This window comes from Aquarana catesbeiana, linkage group LG08, assembly GCF_042186555.1.
Source record: "Aquarana catesbeiana isolate 2022-GZ linkage group LG08, ASM4218655v1, whole genome shotgun sequence".
Classification (NCBI taxonomy): Eukaryota; Metazoa; Chordata; class Amphibia; order Anura; family Ranidae; genus Aquarana; species Aquarana catesbeiana.
The window spans coordinates 6802976-6827755 of NC_133331.1; the positions used below are offsets into that span (position 1 = coordinate 6802976).

General features: G+C 45.5%; 1 protein-coding gene across 7 annotated transcripts in view; it reads left to right on the forward strand.

The window, feature by feature from the left end:
• LOC141105568 (RRP12-like protein) overlaps positions 1 to 24780 on the forward strand; it is a 305552-nt gene that overhangs the window by 55775 nt on the left and 224997 nt on the right. The window contains exons 4-6 of one of the 7 annotated variants that reach the window (XM_073595458.1): positions 2735 to 2810; positions 5894 to 5961; positions 8433 to 9111. The exons of 2 other annotated variants lie outside the window; for them this stretch is intronic. In XM_073595458.1, the coding sequence (XP_073451559.1) occupies positions 2735 to 2810; positions 5894 to 5961; positions 8433 to 8462 (174 nt within the window). In that variant the 3' untranslated portion in view covers positions 8463 to 9111. Of the gene's footprint in view, positions 1 to 2734; positions 2811 to 5893; positions 5967 to 8432; positions 9112 to 24780 lie in introns of those variants that run through there. 4 more of the 7 variants (XR_012235606.1, XM_073595467.1, XM_073595459.1 and 1 more) reach the window with 4 other exon arrangements.

Consider the following 24780-nt stretch of genomic DNA (forward strand, 5'->3'; position numbering starts at 1 on the left):
GTATCACTGGCTCCTCCCATGTACATAAGTATCACTGGCTCCTCCCATGTACATAAGTATCACAGGCTCCTCCCATGTACATAAGTATCACTGGCTCCTCCCATGTACATAAGTATCACTGGCTCCTCCCATGCACATAAGTATCACTGGCTCCTCCCATGCACATAAGTATCACTGGCTCCTCCCATGTACATAAGTATCTCGGGCTCCTCCCATGTACATAAGTATCTCGGGCTCCTCCCATGTACAAAAGTATCACAGGCTCCTCCCATGTACATAAGTATCACAGGCTCCTCCCATGTACATAAGTATCACAGACTCCTCCCATGTACATAAGTATCACAGGCTCCTCCCATGTACATAAGTATATCAGCCTTTGCCATGACACTCAAAATTGAGCTCAGGTGTCTCCTGTTTCCACTGATCATCCTTGAGATGTTTCTACAACTTGGAGTCCACCTGTGGTAAATTCAGTTGATTGGACATGATTTGGAAAGGCACACACCTGTCTATAGAAGGTCCCACAGGTAACAGTGCATGCCAGAGCACAAACCAATCCATGAAGTCCAAGAAATTGTCTGTAGACCTCCGAGACAGGATTGTATGAAGGCACAGATCGGGGGAAGGGTACAGAAACATTTCTGCAGCATTGGAGGTCCCAATAAGCACAGTGGCCTCCATCATCTGTAAATGGAAGAAGTTTGGAACCACCAGGACTCTTCCTAGAGCGGGCCACCCGGCCAAACTGAGCGATCGGGGGAGAGAAGGGTCTTAGTCAAGGAGGTGACCAAGAACCCGATGGTCACTCTGACAGAGCTCCAGCCTTTCTCCGAGGAGAGAGGAGAACCTTCCAGAAGAACAACCATCTCTGCAGCACTCCACCAATCAGGCCTGTATGGTAGAGTGACCAGACGGAAGCCACTCCTCAGTAAAAGGCTCATGACAGCCCACCTGGAGTTTGCCAAAAGGCACCTGGAGGATTCTCAGACCATGAGAAACAAAATTCTCTTTTCTGATGAAGCAAAGATTGAACTCTTTAGCCTGAATGGCAAGCGTCATGTCTGGAGGGAACCAGGCACCTCTCATCACCTGGCCAACACCATCCATACATTTAAGCATGGTGGTGGCAGCATCATCATATGGGAATGTTTTTCAGCGACTGAAAAACAGTCGCTGAAAAAGTCACTGGGAGACTAGTCAGGATCGAGGGAAAGATGAATGCAGCAATGTACAGAGACATTCTTGATGAAAACCTGCTCCCGAGCGCTCTGGACCTCAGACTGGGGCGAAGGTTCATCTTCCAACAGGACAACGACCCTAAGCACACAGAGCCTGAAAGAACCACAAAAATGCAGCAGCCACATCTAATTATTGGTAAACTGCAATATATTAAATTTTTTTGTTTTGGATTTAATACTGCTTCTGTTTGCACACATCTCAGTTGGGATTTTGTCTCACTCCTCTTTGCAGATCCTCTCCAAGTCATTAATGTTTCAAGGCTGACGTTTGGTAACTTGAACCTTCAGCTCCCTCCACATATTTTCTATGGGATTAAGGTCTGGAGACTGGCTAGGACACTTCAGGACCTTTTAATGTGCTTCTTCTTGAGCCACTCTTTTGTTGCCTTGGCCGTGTGTTTTGGGTCATTGTCATGCTGGAATACCCATCCACAACCCATTTTCAATGCCCTGGTTGAGGAAGGAGGTTTTCTTCATCCAAGATTTGATGGTACATGGGCCCGTCCATCGTCCCTTTGATGCGGTGAAGTTGTCCTGTCCCCTTAGCAGAAAAACACCCCCAAAGCATAATGTTTCAACCTCCATGTTTGACGGTGGGGGATGGTGTTGTCGGGGTAACAGGCAGCATTCCTCCTCCTCCTCCAAACATGGAGAGTTGAGTTCATGCCAAAGAGCTGGATTTTGGTCCCATCTGACTACAACACTTTCCCCCAGTTCTCCTCTGAATCATTCAGATGTTCATTAGCAAACTTCAGACGGACCTGTACATGTGATTTCCTGAGCAGGGGGACCTTGCAGGGGCTGCAGGATTTCAGTCCTTCACGGTGTAGTGTGTTACCGATTGTTTTCTTGGTGACTATGGTCCCAGCTGAGATCATTGACAAGATTCTCCCGTGTAGTTCTGGGCTGATTCCTCACCGTTCTCATGATCATTGAAACTCCACGAGGTGAGACCTTCCATGGAGCCCCAGACCGAGGGAGATTGACCGTTATTTTGTGTTTTCCATTTGTGAATAATCGCACCAACTGTTGTCACCCTCTCACCAAGCTGCTTGGCGATGGTCTTGTAGCCCATTCCAGCCTTGTGTAGGTCTAAAATTTTGTCCCCGACATCCTTGGACATCTCTTTGGTGGAGAGATTGGAATCTGATTTGCTTCTGTGGACAGGTGTCTTTTATACAGGTAACAAGCTGAGATTAGGGGCACTCCCTTTAAGAGAGTGCTCCTAATCTCAGCTCATTACCTGTATAGAAGACACCTGGGAGCAAGAAATCATGCTGATTGATGGGGGATCAAATACTTATTTCACTCATTAAAATTAGTTTTTCTGGATATTTTTGTTCTGTCTCACTATATAATAAACCGACCATTAAAATTTATAGACTGATAATTTCTTTGTCAGTGAGCAAACGTTCAAAATCAGCAGGGGGTCAAATACATTTTCCCCCTCACTGTAATACAATTATAACGCATTTGCTCTTTAATGTTTCTTGCAGAAGAAGGCACAGAAGAAGCGTTCCTGGGAGGAGAATGACAACGATGGGGCCATAGAGAAGACGTCACAATATAAAGGTATATTTCTTCCCAGCTGGCAGTAATAACAGTAGGCGTGCGACTCCTCAGGGGAGGGGTCAGCTTATCTGTTAAGGATCAATGTGAGTTTGTATCAGAGACTCTGCAGCTGATGGATAAGAAGCTGCTATGGCTGTGGGTAGATCAGATATAGGATCTGCAGGTGGAGGCACGGGAGCCCTTTTGTGGCCTCTCAAAGTCTGCAAACAACGGGGTAAACTGGGTCAGAAAGTCTTCCATGGGAAGGTAGAATACCCGGCCACACCCGACAATGCTAAGCAGGAGTCCAAGGGTTTGAGAGACTCGGATTAGAAATCAACATCACTTTAGCTGCAAGATGGCGATACCATCATTAGAATTGCTGCAAGCGGCCCCTGAGCCATTAGTAGAAAGGGGGACTTGGGGGGCACCCGGTACAGCAGGACCTGTCCTCTCTGTATAGAATCGGATATGTTGCTGCTTCAGCACAGGCGACATACAGGCTAAAGGTAAGAGGCAAAGTACTCTCGACACCCAAGAAGCAGGTGAGGGTCCGCGACCAGAGGGTAGGAACAGAAAGTCAATATTGCCAGATCAAATTTCCGGGTGCTCTTTGAAAGTATGAACATCAGCAGGGAGATGCTTCCTTGATGCAGCATGGAGAGAGGGAGAGGGCGTGGTTTATGCACGAGAAACTCCCCCCAGCAAGTGACACCAGCACTTGGTCCCACAGTGCTAACTTCTTCTAGAAAGCCATCATGAAACGGGGAATAATGGCACCCAATGACCAATAAAAATTAGGCATGACAGGGCAATGCTAACAGCTCTGGACCTAGAAAGTGCTATGCAGTTAACTTCACAAGAACGGTTCTGAGAAGCACTTCACGTGGAAACCAGTGGATGAAGGTCTGGATGCCGTAAGCTTCAAAAGTCAGGCTGAGGTCTACCACCCCCGGTGCAGAACCAGAGGATAAGCCTCTAGCATTGGCGTAGAGAAGAAAAAAATGCTGATTAAATTATAGATTATACCAACCCTTCCCAACCTTTTCAACACAAAGGAACCCTTGAAATAACTTTCTGGTCCTAAGGAACCCTCTGCTAAAAATGACTACATCTACAACTCCTGATACATTAGTGTGATGGTCAGTGAGAAGAATGCTCCTTATTCATGTGGTCATTTGGAAGAGCCACTTACAGATAGCTAAAGGGGCCAGTGGTCTCAGTGGGAACCTTTCCCAGAGGCAGAAATTGCTCAAGGGAACCCCTAGCAACCTCTGGAGAAACCCAGGGGTTTCATGGAATCCCGGGTGAGGAGCCCCGAATTACCAGGTTAGCCATTAGTCCCTGAAGAACAGATCTAAGCCTTCAGGATAACTTAGATCTGTTCTTCAGGGACTAATGGCTAACGCTGTACAATACCTTACTGTTACTACTATACCTTACTACTACTACTTCCATGGAACTCTAGTTGAGAAACTCTGTTCTACCAGCAAAATTGAAGAAAAGACCGCCTCCTCCTAGGACACTAGCAAAAAACTCAGGCATGCTGGTAGTTGGGAGGGATTATCCTGGGGCTTGCCTACACTTTTATTTCTCACTGTCCAGCCTTCCTGTAGAAGGCAGAATAACACCAAGGTTTAAGACTTCCTTTATTCCTTAATAGGCTCCCAAGAAAAGAGTGAGTACACAATTCTATATCCTAATCATACAGTATAGGACACTGGCTGAGTAGTCATAGACCCTGGGCTATAGGCAGTTGGGCAGTTGCAAGCTTTTGATGGCACTCTCTCAGGGCTCCCCCCATAACCCTACCCTACTCCATGATACCTCTGTTTTTTGCTAGTGTCCTAAGGTGATGAGCCTCTTCTCCCTTTTGGAGAAATCACTCTTAGCTTAACTAGTTTTATTTTCTCTTTGGATTATTCAATCAACTCTTCATTGTCTAATAAATACAACAATTATCTGGATGGGCGTAACCTTGGTCAAATTTTGGGAATCATACCTGGAGCCCACGCTGGGGGGGCCAGTCTGTAATGTTAATTTGTGCCCTGAATCCTGCATGGGCCCTCGCTTCCACACTTTGTGCAACCCATGTGGTTAATCGCAGGGTGCTATACAGGTTCAGGGCTATGGTCCATTCCTATGGAGCCCAATCCCTGAAGACCAAGGGTAACATTTGGGCTGTAGTTGGGTTTTTCAAATCAACAATAGAAGCAATGCATCTGGATGGGCGTAACCTTGGTCAAATTTTGGCAACCATACCTGGACCCCATGCTGGGGGGGCCAGTCTGTAATATTTGTGCCCTGGATCCTGCATGGGCACTCACCTCCACACTTTGTGCAATAAGTGTAGTTAATTGCAGGGTGCTATACAGGTCCAAAAGGCATGTTCACCTACAGGGGTAACAGTTGGGCTGTAGTTTGGTTTTTCAAATTGTAAACGGTTTTGATAAAGTAACACCCGCCCCCCCCAATTGGAAACTTGTTTAGAACCTATGATCTGTCATACTTTCCATTTACTACTACCACCACCATCTATTACTGATGGTCAGTGTCACGTAATAGACACCATTGGTGCTTTGCAATTAGTTGTACTTTTGCCCACTTAATTAAAATGGGATTCCAGGCTCTAATTAAACTTAAAATGACTCCCATCCCCCTCCTAACTCCTATACTTACTACCCTGTAGAAGGAAGATGCTTACACTTGCCTATTCTCAGGGAGCTCTGGACTGGTCACATAATCGACTTCAGGTAAGAGGAGGGACAGTAAGCCTATGGGTGACATCACCACTCTGGCATTTCATCCATTGTTGGCGATTTTCTGCTCTCCCCTGGAGCTGGCTGTTTGGGGGGGATCACGTGACTGGACTAGAGTAACGCAAGAATAGGTAAGTATAAGCATCTTCCTTCTGCAGTTTTAGGTTTAAGCAGCCTGGGGTTATACAGATTTTTTCTTCTTTCCAGAAAAGAAAATAGCTGGGTTTCCCCATCAACATAGTCAGTGTTGATCAGATCCATCTATGGCCGGCTATAGTTAGGGCCTAGAATTCCACTTTAACTATTTTAGCTAACTCACTTTGCACCATCTTTGTTTCCCAACAGCTGGCGGCTCAGGAATACACCGACCCATTCACAAAAAGCCAAACTTTGGAGAGACGTACAAATTAAAGGTAAATAACCAGAAGTGTTACTAAACCTGTGAGATGGGATGTCCTCCAGGTGTTGTGGCCACCATAACATGTCTCCTCTTGGGGACTGCATTGTACAGAGAAAGGATTCATCCCCTTGTCTATGGGTCCTGGTTTGGTTACAGCTTTTGTAGACCAGTGGTTCCCAACATCAGTGCTCAAGTTCCCCCAACAGGTCATGTCTTCATAATGTCCTTCACCATGTACAGGTGTTTTTAAATCAATGGCTTGGTATTTATGAAATCGGTAATACATGATCTGTTGAGGTTTCTTGAGCACTGAGGCTGGGATGTAGAAGATGTTATTTCCAGAGATACTCAGATTGAACGCATTGTATGCAAGAATTGGGATGTGTGTGGGCAGATATACGAGGAAAACACTTCAGATGCACCAGTTGAATTTAGCTAGGTAGCTAGACCAACCAATCAGCCATAACAGTATGGACTCCACTAGACAAAGCATCACACTGCCTCCGCCAGTGTGATGAATAATGAATAAAACTATCCCATAGTTTGTAGACGCGACAACTTTCACGTAAACCAATCAATATACACTTATTGGGATTTTTTTTTTAACAAAAACATTGGCAGAATACATATTGGGCTAAATTAATGAAGAAATTAGATTTTTTTTTAATTCTATCAGATGTGTTTTATAGCAGAAAGTACTGTATTTATTGGCGTATAACACTCGCTTTTTCACCCTAAAACTCGGGTGCAAATAGCGTGTGCGTGTTATACGCCAATACTTCAATTTTAGCTGCCTCGGAGGGGACAGGGAGGGGGGTGGGACGAGCGCTGTCAGATTACATACAGTGAGAATCTCCTGTTTACTTGGCGGCCTCTGTAATAGGAAGTCCCATCTCCTGGGCCGCCATTGGACCACTGTTCTGTCTATCATAGGAGATTCTCACTGTATGTAATCTGTCTGCGCTCGTCCCGCCCCCCTCCGTGTCCCCTCTAGGCTGCAGATGGGCATCGATCAGGCTGCACTGATGGCAATGGTGAGGCTGCTGCATTGATGTGGACTGATGAGGTTGCATTGATGGCACTTGTGAGGCTGCAGATGGGCATTGATCAGGCTGTATTGATGGCAATGGTGAGACTGCAGATGGCCATTGACCCTTATTTTGTTTCAAAGTTCCTTATTTAAAATTTAAGTTTTTTTCCTGAAACTTCCCTCTTAAAATGAATGTGCGTGTTATACACCTGTGCGTGTTATACGCCTATAAATACGGGTAATAAATTATGTTTTTTGGTTTTTTTTTTCTTCAAAATTGCCGGTCTGTTTTTTTTGTTTATAGTGCAAAAAATAAACCACAGAGGTGATCAAATACCACCAAAAGAAACCTCCATTTGTGGGGAAAAAAGTTCATAAATTTTAAATGTGTACAGCGTCGCAAGACCGCGCAATTGTCGGTTAAAGTAGCGCAGTGCCGTATTGGAAAAAATGGCCTGGTCATGAAGGGGGGAGGGGGGTAAATCTTCCAGAGGTCAAGTGGTTAATATCGCGTTAATGCATAAATCGGTGAATAAGGCTGCTGAAACATTATTACTTGGTGACATTTAGACAGGTTTTTCGCCTTCCTCTGGATCAACTGTGGGTATAGGACTGGGTATATGGGATGGTATGATATTATTTATTTATTTTTTATGGTTAAACTGGATGGACTTGTCTTTTTTCAACCTGACTAACTTTGTGCACTGCCAAAAAATGTGTTCATATTCTTTTTTTTTTTCGGGTGATTCTTTATGATCAAAATTCGTTCTTTCGAATAAATTTGTAACTTCGGAAAAATTTGAATTGGTTATGTTCCATTCATTTTATATGCGGTATTCGTAACTTCGCTAATTAGTAAATTTAAAAAATGTGAAAATTTGAAATACTAACTAATAATAACTATTAGATTATAGGTATTGGAATTTCCTTTCAAATTTGGCTGTTGGTGAATGTAACGAATACGAATTTAGCCAAAGTTATGAATTATCCGAAATAACGAATGCCGCATATAAATGAATGGAACGTAACAAATTAATAATAATAAAAAGGTTTCATTTGTTGTTGTTATTTTTTCTTATTAATTAGTTACGTTCCAGTCATTTAGATGTGGCATTCATTATTTCAGATAATTCGTAACTTCGGATAAATTTGTATTTGTTACGTTCACTAACAGCCAAATTTGAAAGGAGATTCCAATACCTATAATTTAATAGTTAGTAATAGTTGTTATTGGTTATTTCGGGTTTTCGAATTGTTGGGTTTTCATTCGAAATTTCTGATTTTTCGAATTTTCAAATTTACAGTTTTTCTAATTTTCTGAAAAATGTGTTAAATGGCTTTTCGTTAATTCGAATATATTTCCGAAAACTAATTCGGAACGAAACGAATTGCGCATGTCTAGTGACATTATGATATAATAATAATATAATAATAATAATCTTCTTCTGATGCAGGAAAAAAGCAAAGATGCGAGGCCAGTTTAAAGGACTGGTGAAAGCAGCACAGAGAGGAGCGCAGACTGGAAGGAAGAAGAGGGAAGAGAGAAGAGTTTGAACCTTCTTAGTTTTGCACATTATTTTCTGCCTTTTATATATCAATCTCCCCTCTGTAAAGGAATCCCGGCCTATCCTGCGGGACCTCACCTCACCTGTTCTGTATGATTGATGATACTGAATTATCAATGGGGTGAAGTCACCGATACCCGGGGGGGGGGGGGGGGAGCCTCATTCTTTGCTTGCTTCCGAAGAGCCAACAATTTAAAGAGATAATAATGATTCTGCCCAATAAAAAGGACATTTGCATCGTAATGACGTTTGTGTGGCCCCCGCATCAGACATTTCCATTGACTCTATCCTGGGCTTGACCTGTGAACAGTACTGTTGGATGGCCAATGGTTTGGTTTTATGCTCTCCAGAAGGGGGGACCCCTACCATCTCTCTCAGGGGGGAGAGGAAGTCCTCCTGACGGGTGAATCTCCATTTCAAGAGGACATGACTTGCATCTCAAACCATTCACGGATTGCCGTGGGGATAGACGGAGATGTTCTGACTTGCACACGATAAGGATGTTGAATTCTTCTATTTATGAAGATGTTTGGAGTTTTTTGGTTTATTAAACATGTTGCTAAGAAAACCTAGTTCTTTCTCTTATTATTATAAGTACACCATTCTGTCTTGCTTCCAATGGTATTTCAGCTGAAAAAACGTACAAGGAAATGTTCTGCAGCCAATTCCATTCAAGTACTTACACTTTCACAGTCAGACAATGGTTCATGGAGTATATATGGAAATGCAGCATGCTGTAGGCCAGGGGTTAGACAACCTTTCAGAGGTTGAGATCTACCTGGACAGCATGGAGGAAATCAAAGATCCCCAGGTGGTGGTGGTTTTTTTTTTGGGGGGGAGGGGGGGTTGGGAATGCCCTTAAAGTGGTTTGTAAAGTCTCGTTACTTACCTGTACTTACCTGCTCTGTGTAATGGTTTTGCACAGAGCAGCCCCGATCGTCCTCTTCTCGGGTCCCTCTTCTGTGCTTCTGACCCCTCCCTCCTGTTCAGTGCCCCCACAGCAAGCAGCTTGCTATGGGGGCACCCGAACTGAATCTCAGCTCCCTGTGTCCATACAAACACAGAGCCCCGGCCCCGCCCCCTCTGTCCACTGATTTGGCTATAGCTGACCGATGGCATCGCTGCTGTGTGTCTCAGCCAATCGGGGGGAGAGTCTGGGACGGCTGAGACACTTGTGGACATCGCTGGACGGAGAGGGAACTCAGGTGGGCTGCTGCACACAGAAGGCTTTTTATCATAATGCAAAGAATGCACCTTCTGCCTTTTAGAACCACTTAAAAAAAAACAAAGAAAAAAACTGTCAAGCCCTCAAAGACATACTATAGTGTCCCCGGCCGCCCTTTGCGTCACATCATCCCTCCCAGAGTAACATCCTCTGCTCCTCCTTTCCATCCCATCATCACTCCCACAGTAGTATCCTCTGCACCCCTTCACATCATCCCTCCCACAGTGGTGGCTCCTGCTCCCCTTCACGTCACATCATCCCTCCCACAGTGGTCGCCTTTGCTCCTCCCCTTCACATCACATCATCCCTCCCACAGTGGTCGCCTTCGCTCCTCCCCTTCACATCACATGATCCCTCCCACAGTGATGGCTCTTGCTCCACTTCACATCACATGATCCCTCCCACAGTGGGGGCCTCTTCTCCCCTTCCGATCACATTATTCCTCCCAACGGTAGTGTCCTCTGCTCCTCATCACATCATCCCTCCCACAGTAGTGTCCTCTGCTCCTCATCACATCATCCCTCCCACAGTAGTGTCCTCTGCTCCTCATCACATCACATCATCCCTCCCACAGTGGAGTCCTCTGCTCCCCTTCAAATCACATCATCCCTCCCACAGTGGTGTCTTCTGCTCCTCATTACATCATCCCTCCCACAGTAGTGTCCTCTGCTCCCCTTCAAATCACATCATCCCTCCCACAGTGGTGTCTTCTGCTCCCCTTCACATCATCCCTCCCACAGTAGTGTCCTGCCCCCCATAACAGTGTCCTGTGCCCTCCTTTAAATCAACCCCCAACTGTAGTGTCCCCTTCCCCTCTGGAGTCCACCCAATTGGTGATTGCTTTGCTTTCTGGTATCAGTTGATATAAAGAGTTCCTACTTATGCACCCCCACACATTTTATGACCTCATAGAAAAGTAACAACAGAAAAAAGACTGAGTAGTCCATCGAGTATGCGCTTTTTTGTTAACTTTTTTTGTCTGAGTATACATCTACGTTTGTCCCAACCATGTTTGAAGCCATTTACTGTTGTCTCACTACCTCTGCTGGAAGTCTAATCCAAGCATCAACTACCCTGTCAGTAAAATAATACTTTCTAATATTTGTTTTGAACTTTCTTCCAGTGAGCTTGAGGTCTTGTACCCATGTTCTTCATCTTGGTTTCATATTGAAAATACTGCCCTCCTGAACCTTTATTCAACCCCTTGATCAACAGTTTATGCAATTCGCAGTGGAGGATCGCCACTCAGTTTGTGGCCTTGCTTTTTGGCCTGTCCACATCCCCCAGACGGTTTAGCAAGGTGTTAAATATGGGTATGGGGTTTTTGAGGACCCAAGGTATTCCCATTCTGGAATACCTGAACACCTGCTTCTCAGGGAACAGTTGGCTTAAACTGACGTCAAATGTCCTGGAGCGGTTCAGTTGGGTCCTGAACCCTCAGAAGTCAGTTTTGGTCCCAAAACATTGTGTGGCGTACTTGGGGCTTAGTCCACAACACAGCACAGGTGAAAGTACTGCTTACACAGGAGAAATGCCTGGTTGGACTCCTGCTCCCCTTCACATCACATCATCCCTCCCACAGTAGTGTCCTCTGCTCCCCTTCACATAACATCATCCCTCCCACAGTGGTGTCCTCTGTCCTCTGCAGTCCTTCGTACCTTGATTCGGGCCTGCATGAAGGTGCTGGAGAAGACGGTAACCTCCTTTTTAATGTAGTCCCCTATGCCCAGTTTTATGCCATTCCTTAAGTTCTCCAATGCGTCTGATTCTACAATAAATTTATGAAAAAAAGGTCAGGACTGTGCAGGCCAGTCAAGTTCCTCCACCCCAAACTCCCTCATCCATGTCTTTTATAGACCTTGCTTTTTTTACTGGTTCAAATCATTTGGTGGAGGGTGGATTATGGCGTTGGGGTTGTTTTTCAGGGGTTGGGCTTGGCCCCTTAGTTCCAGTGAAGGGAACTCTTAAGACGTCTGCATACCAAGACATTTTGGACAATTTCATGCTCCCAACTTTGTGGGAACAGTTTGGGGATGGCCCCTTCTTGTTCCAACATCACTGCCCACCAGTGCACAAAGCAAGGTCCATAAAGACATGGATGAGAGAGTTTGGGGTGGAGGAACTTGACTGTATGGCTGTTGACGCTCAAGGCCTTAGGGATAGGGATGTGTTTGAATTTCTAATTCCTACCCTCAAAGCAAGAAAGTTGAAGCTCCAAGAAGGTGTATTACCCTAGATTAGTGGTGTCAAACTCCATTTCATCGGGGGCGCATCAGCATTCAAAGGGCCAGTTGTAGCTGTAAGACTATATAAATGTATCTACTCTTTATCATATTAAAAAAATGCCTCTGCATTCAATTTTTACTGGTTTTAGTGATAACCTAAAACTTAAGCTGTTAAGGGCAGATGCAGACAGGTAGGGAGCGCACTCACACCCCAGTATCAGATGTTGCAAGTATGAAAAGGAGGGTCACATGCTACTGGTATCATCAATTGGAAACTTTATTGGAGACTACTCAGACAGAACATGGTTCTGCCATTGTGTTCTGTCTGAGCAGTATCCAATAAGGTTTCTTGTGGATGATACCAGCATGTACCATGTGCAACTCTCCTTTTTAACTGGCATAGAATAAATATAACAATTATAAGATGATGTCCAGAGCACCCTACCCTCCCTCCCTTATATCAAATGTCAAGAGCCTCCCCACCATCAGAAGTTAAGGCCTCCCTCCCCCCTACTTTGCTTACATCACAGCAAGAGAATGACACCAGCAAACCAAGGATCTCCATAACGAGTCCAACACTTTATTCAGTCATCACATTGTTACAGCAGATTGCAACGTTTTGGAGCCATGCAGGACCCCTTTATCAGACGTGTCACATGTCTGATGAAGGGGTCCTGCATGGTTCTGAAACGTTGCAATCTGCTGCAATGATGTGATGACTGAATAAAGTGTTGGACTCATTCTGGAGACCCTTGGTTTGCTGGTGTCATTCTCTTGCTCTGACTTGACATGGTTTCAGCCGATGGTCGCCTCAGCACCCACTTATATGCACAGCTAATTCTACAGGAACGTGTGCTTTGGGAATAGTGTGTTAAAAGATACCTTACATCACATTGCACCCCCCCCACCTTGTACTGCTGCTGTGAAAAAGCTGGGGGCTGAGCAAGGTGCAGGGTCTGGAGTCAGCTGCCATTGTCTGCTGAATGCGGAGACTAGGGGGGTGCTGCAGCTGCATAGAGAGGTGCAGGACCTGTAGGAGGAGTTCTGCCCTCCTCTCTGCTGCCAACTGCCAAAACAAGGAGGGTGCAGGTCCCACAGAAAGCGTGCTGGATTGGGACCTTGGGCCTTGTGTTTGACACGTGCCCTACATGGAAAGTTGATTTTACCTGGTGTGAGGCTCCTAAGCTTCATCCCTGACAGTTTCCTGTGGGGAGCATTTTGGCTTTTCTCCAGTTTGGTGTGAACATGTCTCTGGCTTTAAGTACCATAAAGGTAAAGATATCGGCATTGGCCGTTCTGTTTCAGAGACCCATCATGTCTCACGGTCTCCCATTAACAGAAATAATAATGTTATTGACGTTTTTTTAATTCCAGAAACATTAGATTTTTGGGCAACCGTTTGTGTGAATGAAGAAAATACATTATCATTTTTCCAGTACAGTTCTATGTGGTATTTATGCTACTTGGCAAAACATTTTCATTGCAATAACAGCCATACGTGTTCCCAATATATATTTTGTAGACTCCATGCTGTGATGTAACCGTAATGGCAAAATAACATCATTGGAAAAAGAAGCCTACAGTTTTAATGTAATTCTTTTATGTTCAGTCTGGACAAAACCTGTGGAGCCGAACAAAGGGATGTAATGGGAGAAAATTTATTGGCCCTTTTACTGGTTTCCACAGCCATGTAATGCCCCTGTTCCATGGCAGCTACTGGTCTTATTCCAGCATCCCGGTTTTGGCTCCCTGTCTGACTGTCCACCTGCAGGGTGATTGATGTAGATAAAGGTCCATGGGTGGAGACCAAACCCATTTAATCCTGCCAAGCCCTCTCATGCTTGTGATAGTGTTTGCAACACGTGTGTCAAGTTCCCTGTTTGCCTGCCTTATTCCTGTGCCATGACCTTTACCGGAGTCCCCATCCTGCCAGCTAGTGTAGATTTCTTGGTTATCGACTTTGGATTGGACTACTGTTTTTAAACTGAGCCTGCCTTTTGACCACAGATTTGACCCTGACTACTTTCTGAACGTTGTGAAATCAAAGCATAAAGGAGCCCGCACTTCTGGAGATAAAGTCTTGACAATCTTTATTCCAAAATGACCATGTAAAACAACAGTGAGGCTAACGCGTTTCGGCAGGAGCCTTGTTCACAGCACAACACACAGTATAAAACGACACATATACAGTTGTGCTTATAAGTTTACATACCCTGGCAGAATTGATGATTTCTTGGCCATTTTTAAGAGAATATGAATAACACAAAAACTTTTCTTTCACTCATGGTTAGTGTTTGGCTGAAGCCATTTATTATCAATCAACTGTGTTTACTAGGGATGAGCCGAACACCTCCCCCGGTTCGGTTCGCACCAGAACCTGCGAACGGACCGAAAGTTTGCGCACATTTTAGAACCCCATTAAAGTCTATGGGACTCAAACGTTCGAAATCAAAAGTGCTAATTTTAAAGGCTAATTTTAAATGCATGGTATTGTCCTAAAAAGGGTTTGGGGACCCGGGTCCTGCCCCAGGGGACATGTATCAATGCAAAAAAAGTTTTAAAAACGGCCATTTTTTTGGGAGCAGTGATTTTAATGATGCTTAAAGTGAAAAAAAAAGTGAAATATTCCTTTAAATATCGCACCTGGGGGGTGTCTATAGTATGCCTGTAAAATGGCGCATGTTTCCCGTTCTTAGAACAGTCCCTGCACAAAATTACATTTTTAAAAGAATAAAAGTCATTTAAAACTGCTTGCAGCTTTAATGTAATGTCGGGTCCCGGCAATATGGATGAAAATCAGTGAGACAAACGGCATGGGTACCCCCCAGCCCCTTTGGGTCTTGTATGGATATTAAGGGGAACCCCGCACCCAAATTAAAATAAGGAAAGGTGTGGGGCCACCAGGCCCTATATACTCTGAACAGCAGTATACAGGCAGTGCAAACAAGACAGGGACTGTAGGTTTGTTGTTAAGTAGAATCTGTTTGTAATTTTGAACTGGTACATTTTTAAAGTGTAGCTCCAGCCAAAAAAATCTATTTTTAAGCTTTTTGGAAAACATGGGGAAGGGTTATCACCCCTGTGACATTTGTTTTGCTGTCTTTGCACCTGTTCAGAAGATTTCACCTCAGTTTCTGTCCCAATGACAAATGTTTTCTGAAAATTTGGGATTTTTAGTGAAACGGGGATTGGTGATAAAGCATCAGTGAAGGGGAGACACGTTTTTCCCATATTAACTCTCACAGGAGAGAATTTCCCTTCCTAGGGGTAGATTTCATCTCACTTCCTGTTGTCTCCTTCCGTTTGCAGGTAGGAGTTGTTTGTAAGTTGGATGTTTGAAAGTAGGGGCCTGCCCTATATACTCAGCAGAAATTGGGGCCTTAGGTGTTGGTGTTGCCACTAAAAGCCCTCACAGTTACTCTTGGTGGGGGCAGAAATGGGCCCTGCTGTGAAATATTAGATCAAGAATTGTAATTACATGTCCCTGTTGAACAGGGGCAGAAAAATTGAGCCTTGGGCACTGGTGCTGGTGCCACAACACTGCAACCCCTCACAGATACTCTAGTTGGAGCGCAGGAATGAGCCCTGCTGCAAAGTATTGCATCAAAAATTGTAATTACACGCCCCTGTTAAACAGGGGCTGAAAAATTGGGCCTTAGGCACTGGTGCTGGTGCCACAACACTGCAACCCCTCACAGATACTCTAGTTGAGCGCAGCAACGAACCCTCCTGCAAAATATTACATCAAAAATTGTAATTACACGCCCCTGTTAAAAAGGGGCTGAAAAATTGGGCCTTAGCCACTGGTGGCGGCGCCCAGAACCAAAAATGTTCTTACAAGCTACCAACATGATCATTGAGGAGGAAGAGTATAATCATTCAGCATAACAGGGTAGTCACTCAGCATCAGCATAGGCAGTCTTGAAGGGATCTGACATTTCCAAAAAATTTTTTCGGTTACATCAGCATCAGGTGCCTGATAGCTGGTGGTGATCTAAGACTGATTCATTTTTATGAAGGTCAGCCGATCGACCGAGTCGGTGGACAGGCGCACCCTGTGATCGGTTACAAAGCCTCCAGCAGCACTGAATGTGCGTTCTGAAAGAACGCTGGATGCAGGCCAGGCCAGTAGCTCAATTGCATACTGTGCAAGCTCTGGCCAGTGATCCATCCTCAAGACCCAGTAACCCAGAGGATTTTCGGTGGGAAAGGTGTCCAAGTCAGATCTTGCCCCTAGGTATTCCTGCACCATGTAAAACAGATGCTGGCGATGGTTGCTGGAACCGATCATACCTTGGGGCTGCAGACTAAAAAATTGTCTGAACGCATCGGTGAGGCGGCCACCTTCTCCACCGCTCCTTCTTTGACTGACTGAAGCCTCAGCAACACGTTGTCCAGGAACAGGAGTTTGTAACCTCCCAGTCTCTGGGAACGCGTTGCACAGACCTTTCTGCAAGGCCTCTCAAAGATGTTTCATCCTCTGCTCCCTCTGCGACGGCAAGATAAGGTCCGCAACCGTACCCTTGTAACGTGGATCAAGGAGGGTTGCCAGCCAGTATTGATCCCTCTCCTTGATACCACCAATACGAGGATCCTTCCGCAGGCTTTGCAGGATCAGGGAGGCCATGCAGCGTAGGTTTTCTGAGGCATTCGGTCCGGAGTCCTCTGGGTCACTAAGGACGACATGATCCGCAGCCACCTCCTCCCAGCCACGTACAAGTCCATGGGTTTCTTGGAACTGTAAATGATGTGGTAGAAAAAATGTAGCGCATGGTATGTATGTATGTATATAATCAAAATATAAAGAGTATGGCTCAATTATACTTCAATCAAAAAGGGGTGTTAGTGAATGATTGACCAAATATTGTATAATAAACACAAAGTCAATGAACAAATAGGTGAATAGGTGAGGAATGCAATGTCCCACTGCATGGAGATATAGATGTAATCCCAAAGGAAGATGATATTCCAACAGTTGGCAGAAGGTTGTATAAATCCGCGAAGAAAATACATCAACCAAATAAGGAAATCATGGAAGGATGGTATGTATAAACTCTTACCAGATCCTATGGACTCCCTTGTCAGCGACAGGGAGTCAAGAAAGCAGTGTGCCACCCAGGGCGTAAGAAAGGATATCCCAACAATCGAACCGTCTAAGCTGGACTCGCAGTAGATAGCCAGAGTGTTGATCCAGAAGGCAGAATATCTCTCATGAAACTGGAGTGAACACTTACTCTTATTCAGATGGTATGTGGAAAGAAAAGATATGCCTCCACATGGTGCAGGTAAAAAGGGGATTTTTTTATTGCTAAAAAAAACTCCCTCCTGACGTTTAGCAGCGCGTAGTAGGACTACTATGCGCTGCTAAACGTCAGGAGTGCAGGTCTCAGAGAGTACTGAAGGTATAGTGGAGTTGGAGATCCCAGCTGATGAGGAGCAAGGAAAGGTCCTCTTTGTTCTTTGGTGTGGGTCTTTTAGGTACGCTTGCCAATGAACTGCATGGCAGGTCGACATATGTCTGGTCAAGCATGTGGTGCCCAAGCGGGTGATGTTTTGACCACGCGAGATACGCTTGAGACATATGTTGCAAATAGCGGTGGGATTTCATGCACTCGTCTCAAAAAAGGCCCACACCAAATAACTTTTGGAATAATGCGCAGAGACAGCAGCGCCCTGCACATGCGGAGCTCTGCGGTGTGATGCAGTTGGTGTGCTGCCCTTAAGCTGGCCCCTGGAGGGCATCCTGCCTCATTGGTGATGTGCCTCCTCCTCTCTCCTATCAGGCACCCACGTGGAGTCAGTGACCTCATCATCCCCTCCCTCCTCATCACTGGAACAAACCTGGCAGTATGCTGCAACTGGGGGAACATGAATGCCAGATTGCTGTCCTTCTTGGGCACCCCCTCTATCTGGGTTTACGTTACTGCCTTCCTCTAGCTGGGTACCATCATCGGAGCCTTCAAAACGTTGGGCATCCTCCTGTAGCATGTACCCAACACTGTGGTCAAACAGTTCGGGGGACTCCTCAGGAGGACATGGTGGGGCTAGGGAAGGAGTGACTGATGCCATTGAGCCGAGGGAAGAGGCCACGTTGGCAGCTGCTTTGCCAGACAAAGTACCCTGAGCCTGGGTGAGAGAGGAGGATGAGGATGGCTTGGTCTTCCACTCTACCAAGTCTTCCGCATGTTGCGGCTCAACGCGGCCAGCTGCCGAAAAAAAGGACAAGCGTGTCCCACGGCCATGTGCTGATGAGGATGCATCGGCTCCACGACCAGCACTGTTGCCTCTAGACACAGAGCCTGCTTGCCCTCTTTTATTGGCTTGTGACTGTCTGCCTCTCCTTGTTGGCCTTCCAGACATACTAATGGCCTGCAGTTAGATGTAGCTGCACAAAGCTGGGATGTATATATATACTGATACTGCAGCTAGCAGAATCAACTGCCTGCCTGTATTATTATTAGTATGAGAACACCAGCAATTGTCTTCAGGTAGCTTTAGGTGCACACTGTGCAGAGGACGCAGTACATTAACTGTAAATACTGAAGCTGCCTGCCTGTTGTACTAATAGGATCAGAAGAACACCACCAATTTTCTTCAGGTAGCTTTAGGTGCACACTGTGTAGAGGACACAGTACACTAACTGTAAATTCTGCAGCTGCCTGCTGTGGCAATAATAGGATCAGAACAGCAATTGTCTTCAGGTAGCTTTAGGTGCACACTGTGCAGATGACGCACTACACTAACAATAAATACTGCAGCTGCCTGCCTGTGGTATTAATAGGATCAGAACAACAGCAATTGTCTTCAGGTAGCTTTAGGTGCGCACTGTGCAGAGGACACACTACACTAACTGTAAATACTGCAGCTGCCTGCGGTACTAATAGGATCAGAAGAACACCACCAATTTTATTCAGGTAGCTTTAAGTGCACACTGTGCAGAGGACACAGTACACTAACTGTAAATACTGTAGCTGCCTGTCTGTGGTATTAATAGGATCAGAACAACAGCAATTGTCTTCAGGTAGCTTTAGGTGCACACTATGCAGAGGACGCAGTACACTAACTATAAACACTGCAGCTGCCTGCCTGTGGTACTAATAGGATCAGAAGAAGGAGGGGCAGGGGGTAGGGAACGGCCGCAGTTAGCTGCTCCTGTCGGCCGGTATCTCAACCCCCCACAGGGGAAAAAAGAGGGGACTATTGCGGTACTCGGTGTAACTAAGTACTTAGTAAGGAAGGTAAAGAGGGAGATAGCAGTTTGATAAAAATTCAATTTTAATAGAAACAATATTAAAAGGTTATTACAGTGTCACATACAGTTGCAGTTCAAAGCAGAGGCAGTATATACAACCATATGGATTACACCCAATAATGATGGTAGATACATATATAGCTTGAATTCTCGACCGGTTTCGCGTTTTTCACCGCTTCCTCAGGAGAGCCATATCTATAGTGCAACATAGAATAGATTGTAATAAATACAAACAGATCAAAAAAATGTGTATAGGAAAGTTATTATCGCAGCAAAATCAATAATAATACATTGAACAGTTACATACAAATTATATACAATAAGGATAAGCTCACCCGTTCAGGAATTCTCTGTGGGTATGTAAGGCCCCGTGTAATTCCCCCTGCGGCGAACACAGGGGATAGCAAACAGCCTCTGGTGGATAAAATTTTAAATGATTGGATTATACAAGTCACTGGACTAAAAAATCCAAAGAAAGATGAGATATAGGGGTGCCAGTGGTATAGCTCTAAAATTTCAAAACCAGTGTGCAGGAAAGAACAGGAAAAAATTGGTGGTGATAGAAAGGAAAGAAATGCAGAGGGATAAGGAGGGGGAGGGAGAAAAGGAGGGAGGGAGGGGGGGAGGAAAAAGGGGGAGATAGGAAGAAGAGAGGGACCAGTGATGAGTCAAGAGAAGAGAGGAACCCAATAATTCCATCTGTGTAGGAAACAGGTCAGAACTAAGAGAAACTGCACACAGGTGTTTAGGGCTGGCACTCACCACTAAAGCGTTAATTGGTTAAAGGGCGCATGAGCTGGGATGGATGAGGACACCATAACAAGAGGATCATATAACAGAGAGGTCGAAAAGACCATAGGCTATTACGTTAGCAATGAAAGCCCCCCAAGGCTGGAACCATTGATATGTACGGAGAGAGGGAGAAGTCACAGCAGCAACTGAAATCAAAATTTGTTGATACAATTTGTTTGTATTTATTACAATCTATTCTATGTTGCACTATAGATATGGCTCTCCTGAGGAAGCGGTGAAAACCGCGAAACCGGTCGAGAATTCAAGCTATATATGTATCTACCATCATTATTGGGTGTAATCCATATGGTTGTATATACTGCCTCTGCTTTGAACTGCAACTGTATGTGACACTGTAATAACCTTTTAATATTGTTTCTATTAAAATTGAATTTTTATCAAACTGCTATCTCCCTCTTTACCTTCCTTACTAAGTACTTAGTTACACCGAGTACCGCAATAGTCCCCTCTTATTTTCCCCGGTGGGGGGTTGAGATACCGGCCGACAGGAGCAGCTAACTGCGGCCGTTCCCTACCCCCTGCCCCTCTTTGTACTTGACATTGGGATGATGGTACTTTTACCTTGTAATCAAATTCCTTTAATTTAGGCGTGCTTCCCTATAGTATACACAGGGTGGACAACACACCCATAATTTTTTCCGTGCCCCTGGGTGAACAGCAACACCCATCGACACGCCCCCTTTAGTAGCGCCTGTATATATTCTTTTTGATTCTGTTTGAATTGTTATTATTTGTATTTTCTAGTTTCTGTATCCTGTCATCGCAACACACTTTAGGGGTCACCGCTGGCAGCCAGGTATAATATGGATGTTTTAGGCACAGTTTGGATGGGCTTTATGTCCAACCTCAAAACCGCATGCTTGAACGAACACAAAACTGATGATGACATTTTAACGTTTTTTGCGCGAATGTCCAAACTCCTTAAACGTAAGTCACATTTACACTGGCACATTGAATATTTTAAACTGTATGTTAGTGAAAAAGTCTGCCCTTTGGGTTTAAGGGGCCAGATTTTCCCTACCCTTAAAGATCCCTCAGCGGACTTTAAGAAAACCTGGGAAGATATCCTAACTAAAAATAGCCTTGAATTAATCGGACTACTTATTACCCAATATACCCTTGATATGACTCTCCTTGACAATGACATCGAGCGACTCAATACCGAATACTCTCATTTGACTGACAATACGGTTTTCAAAACCAAGTGGAAAGAACTTAGAGAACGTTTGGAAATTATGAATAAGGACATTATTATCAAGAAACAGATTAAATTTGGGAAGGATAAAGCTGCCTTCACTGAGGGCCTGGCCTACCACTGGCCCGGAAGAAGCCGGGGTAGACGAGGCCCTCCTCGTACCAATAATAGAAATTTCACCACTGATATTGAATCAGATTCATCGTTATCCTCCACTTTATCTTCCTTAAGTACCACTCAACCCAACACTTCATCTGCACTTAATTCCTCACGTAAGAGACTTCGCTTTGGGGGTAACACCCCACCAACGAACTCTAAAAAAGATAAGAAAGGCCCAAAAGGCCTTAGATCCACCCAGGCACCCCCTACACAAACTCCACACGATATTAATAACCCCTTAGAAGGGGCAACTGGTCACTCCACATTGCACGGCACAATTCCTAAAATCCTAAATTCGGCTTTAATGACAAACAAATATACGAAAATTAATGAGGACGCCATTTTTTTAGATCTGAAAAAACAACAGAGCAACCTAGATGCTTACGTCCTAAAACCTCCACCGTCCCAACAGAATCTTCCCCTCCATACCACACCGACCGTAATGTCATAAACCTCACCCCCTACACATTCAATAGCGAGGAAATCTCGTTGCTACAGTTAGGTTTGGGCTTCTGTCCTCTTGATGCACTGAAGGTTACTGAAACAATTAAGGACATGTACCTCTTTGCACGCAATTTAACTTTTAGATTTATCTATGATAAGGATCGCATCAACCTAGGACTGGAGCGTGAGCTCGTGGAGCGTACCAAAGGCTTCTCTATGGAGGAGTTTAGGGCGCTCCGCGACCTGATGCTCCTGTTCGATGAAGGTGATACTGGAGACCCCGCATCCTTACAAGATTGCGGGGGTCCTGACGATATCCCTTCAAATGAACTTGTAACAGGGACAGTTTCATCTGCTCTCCCTGCACCCAATATGTCTGGTCCTCCGGTTACCCTTAAACAAACATCTTTGCCCAAGCCCTTTCGCCTACGATCCCGTAGGTTTCCCGATCTTAACACTTGTCCGGAGATTTGGGCCTTTCTCCGAGCTACAATTAGTGACCTCAAGAAACAAAAATGGCCTGACTTCTCCCCAAATCTTGATCCTAGTCAAATCCGAGCTCTTCGGTCCTTGCAGCAATGCCCTGATGTCGTGATTAAACAATCGGACAAGGGCGGTAACATTGTCCTTATGACCAATCACCAATACCAATCTATGTGCCTCGCTATTCTTAACAACAAACATTGGTATAGACCCATTTCTTCCACACACGTATCTTCCTTTGCACAGGAACTCCGGGCTCTTTGCACTGAGGCCTACCTCACAGGCCTCATTGACAAAGACACCTTGGAGTTCCTGGTCCCCAAATTTCCCCGCACCCCCACCTTCTACTCCCTACCCAAGACCCATAAAGATGTGCATATCCCTCCGGGAAGACCCATAGTGTCGGGGATAGGCTCTTTAACAGACAATGCGAGTAAATTCGTTGATGCTTTCTTAATGCCCCATGTCCGTAGTCTCCCGTCCTATATCAGAGACACTACCGACCTATTGCAACACCTTGAGGGAATCCAGATCCCTCCAGACGACCTGCTCGTGGCTGTTGATATTGAGGCCCTTTACTCCAGTATCCCCCACGAGCAGGGCGTACGGACGGCTGGATCCTTCTTAGCTGAACAAGACACAACGACCTGGCCCTTGAACCAGTTTGTACTGACATTACTGTATTTCATATTGACCAAAAATTATTTTACTTTCAACGATCAATTGTTTTTACAAATACAGGGTGTTGCAATGGGGACGTCTTGTGCTCCAGCATATGCAAACTTATACCTAGGCGGCTGGGAGCGACATATCCATGCTCATGATCAATATATGGAATTTCTAAACAATATCCTTTTATGGTATCGTTTTATTGATGATCTATTCATGGTATGGACGGGTTCTAGGGACAAACTTTTACAATTTTTACGCCAACTTGACAACAACGACCTAAATCTTAAATTTACCTTCAAAATCGAGACTGAGCAAATCCCCTTCCTTGATCTACTAATTATCAAACAACCGGATGGAACTTTGGGCACTGACCTCTACAGCAAACCCACTGCTGGGAATACCTTGTTGTTCGCCACCAGCGCACATCCGAATTCCCTGGTACGGAGCATACCCTATGCCCAATACCTACGCTTACGTAGGAACTGTACACATGACAGCGACTTCAAACGTCAGGCCAGAGCATTACGCGAACGCCTTTTACGACGAGGTTACTCCTCTACCAATTTGCACAAAGCATATAACAAGTCCTTGTCACGCTCCTGGACCTCTCTACTCTTCAAAGGCAGGGAACCTTCCCCCCCCACAGAAACCGTAAGATTCATCACGACCTATTCTGCACACCACAACTTATTTCGTAATATTCTAACCAAACATTGGCACCTCTTGGCTGAACATCACACACTGACCAAATATATTCGACACACACCGGAAGTGGTCTTCCGCAGAGCGCGGTCACTACGTGATCAATTAACTGCCAGCCATTATAATCCCACCAAACCCTTGAGGAGTGGTCCCAACGGCACATTTCAATGCGGGGAGTGCCCCCGGTGCTCTTGGGTCCACGAAAGTAGAACTGTGGTTCTACCCAATGGGGAGATCCTGGTCCCACGGACCTTTGCCAACTGTGGTACAAAAGGGGTGATTTATCTCATGAACTGTGTATGTAAAGCCTTTTATGTGGGCAAAACAATTCGGGAATTTAGACAGAGAATCGGTGACCACCTCTATGACTCAGAAAACGGCAAACTGACCACTATCGGCCGACACATTGGCCTGCATCATAGATTCGATAACTCCGTGGCCAGATTTCTGGTGCTGGAGGTGGTTCAACCTAGTCCTAGGGGTGGCGATTGTGATCGCTCGATACTCCAAAGGGAATCCCTTTGGATCGAGCGACTCAATGCCACCATCCCCCCCGGCCTAAACGAGTCAGTGTCCTATAGGGCCTTCTTATGAGGCCTTGTCCCATATTCTCCTCCCCCCCCTCTTCCCCTTCCCATTCCCCTTCCTTCCCCTTTCCCTTGCCCCATCTGACTTTCCTTTCCCCTTTTTTCCCCTTTATCCGGGCCCCTCCCCCTCTTCCCCCCCCCTCTTCCCCCCCCCTCCCCCCATCTGACTTTCCTTTCCCCTTTTTTCCCCTTTATCCGGGCCCCTCCTCCCCTTTCCCCCCCTCTTTCCCCCCCTCCCCCCCTCTTTCCCTCCCTCCTTCCTTTTCTCAATTTCCCCCCCTTTTTTCCCCCCCTTTTCCCTCCCCCCCTCTTTTCCTTCCCCCTCCCCTCTCCCCTCCCCTCTCCTCCCACCACCAGGTTATCGCCATGTTTCCCCCTACTAGCCTATCCCCCCCTTCCTTCCCCTTCCCCCCCCTCCCCTTCCCTCTCCCCCTTCCTTTCCCTTTCTTCCCCCCCTCCCCCCTCCCCCCCCCGTCCCCT